This window comes from Gekko japonicus, unplaced genomic scaffold (assembly GCF_001447785.1).
Source record: "Gekko japonicus isolate JY-2015 unplaced genomic scaffold, Gekko_japonicus_V1.1 scaffold3098, whole genome shotgun sequence".
NCBI classification, from domain to species: Eukaryota; Metazoa; Chordata; class Lepidosauria; order Squamata; family Gekkonidae; genus Gekko; species Gekko japonicus.
The window spans coordinates 184,275-185,792 of NW_015166516.1; the positions used below are offsets into that span (position 1 = coordinate 184,275).

The 1,518-nt window shown below is 41.4% G+C and overlaps 1 protein-coding gene across 1 annotated transcript; it reads left to right on the forward strand.

Annotated features, from left to right (window-relative positions):
- Positions 1-312: 312 nt before the first annotated feature.
- On the forward strand, positions 313-988 carry LOC107111310 (alpha-1-antichymotrypsin-like; the record flags this gene model as incomplete). Its single annotated transcript, XM_015412272.1, has 1 exon — positions 313-988. A coding segment is annotated over exon 1 (676 nt), but the record flags the coding sequence as incomplete, so codon positions are not given.
- Between the last annotated feature and the right edge of the window lie 530 nt (positions 989-1,518).

The following is a 1,518-nucleotide window of genomic DNA, read 5'->3' on the forward strand; positions in this document are numbered from 1 at the left end:
TCTAAGTTGTGTCCATCAGGCTTCAACTTCTGACCAAAAAGAACACTGAAGCTGCCTGAAGGCAGATGGTTATGCTCTGCAAATAAGCCTCAACATTACTGAAAAACACTTTTATTCCTTTAATCTTTGCACTATTTATAACATAGTCTATTTTTCTAAGCATTTCAAGCACAAACCTTGATGCTTAGAATGTTTCGACAATTAAAAAAATAAAACCCTAAGAAAAACATTTCAGATATTTTCTAACCTCAAATTTCTTTCCATTAGACAGTTCATTGAAATTTACTCATTGTCAAGCCATTAACAATTCCAATGAAGTTCACCCTCTGCCTCTCCTTACTACTAACTGGTCTTCTTCAAGTCCATTGTCATCACGTCCCAGGACATCATGAGGAGCACAACGGAGATCAAAACCCACCTAAACCTCAGCCACAGCCTCCAGCAGAAGGGCGGGGAACTGAAACAACACGCTATCAAAAGATAGCCCAGATAAATAGTGACTTTGCATTCAGATTGTACAAACTCATCGCTTCAGATCCAGCTCATCAAAATATTTTCTTCTCCCCTCTGAGTATCTCCACAGCCCTTGCCCTGCTGGCTCTGGGTGCTAAAGCTGAGACCCATCATCAGATTATCAATGGACTCGGTTTCAACCTCTCAGACACTGAGGAGAATGAGATCCATGGAGCATTTAAGCTAATCGTCCACACGCTTAACCAACCCAATAACAAAACACAGGTGAACATGGGGAATGCTTTGTTCATAGAAGAATCAATGCCATTGCTGCCTACATTTCTAAATGATGTCCAGACCTTGTATGAAGCTGAAGGCGTTCCAACGAACTTCAAGAACTGTGCAGCAGCAGCAGCAGCAGCAGATGAGATCAATGATTACGTAAAGAACAAAACTAATGGGAAAATCACCCAAGCAGTCGAGGGACTAGATAAAGATACTCTAATGGTCCTTGTAAACTATATATTCTTCAAAGGTAAACAATGGTAATATTACTAATATAAATATTGATGGCGGAAGGCGAGATAAGAACTGTCTGTATGCCAAGTGATAAGGTGGCTGACAGTTGTAAGAAAACTATGAATGCGGAGAGGAAAGAGGAGTGGTGGTCTCTGTGCTCACTTTGGAGCCAAATAGGGCAGAATGAAAGTGGGACCTCCTATGGCATCCTGAACCTTCATGTTTTTAACTAGAGCAGATGGTGGGTGGCTGCAGAGTGAAAAGGAGAAATGTGTTGCAAATTTCAGCTGTGTCATTCAGAACAGTAGAGTTCAATGGCAAGCTATCTTAGCTTGGATCCTATCCAGGGCTTTTTTTCGGGGGGACGTGCCGAAATGGAGTTCCAACAATCTCTTCAACAAAATTATTTTTAAGATGTTTAAAAGTTCGAGTTTTCAGTATACGGATTGAAAACTTCATTTTCCTCTTGAGAGTCCTGGCAGCTCTCCCTCCCTCCCACAAAACCTTGATCCTATCACTTCCTTCCTCCAGCCTACTGGAGGATAA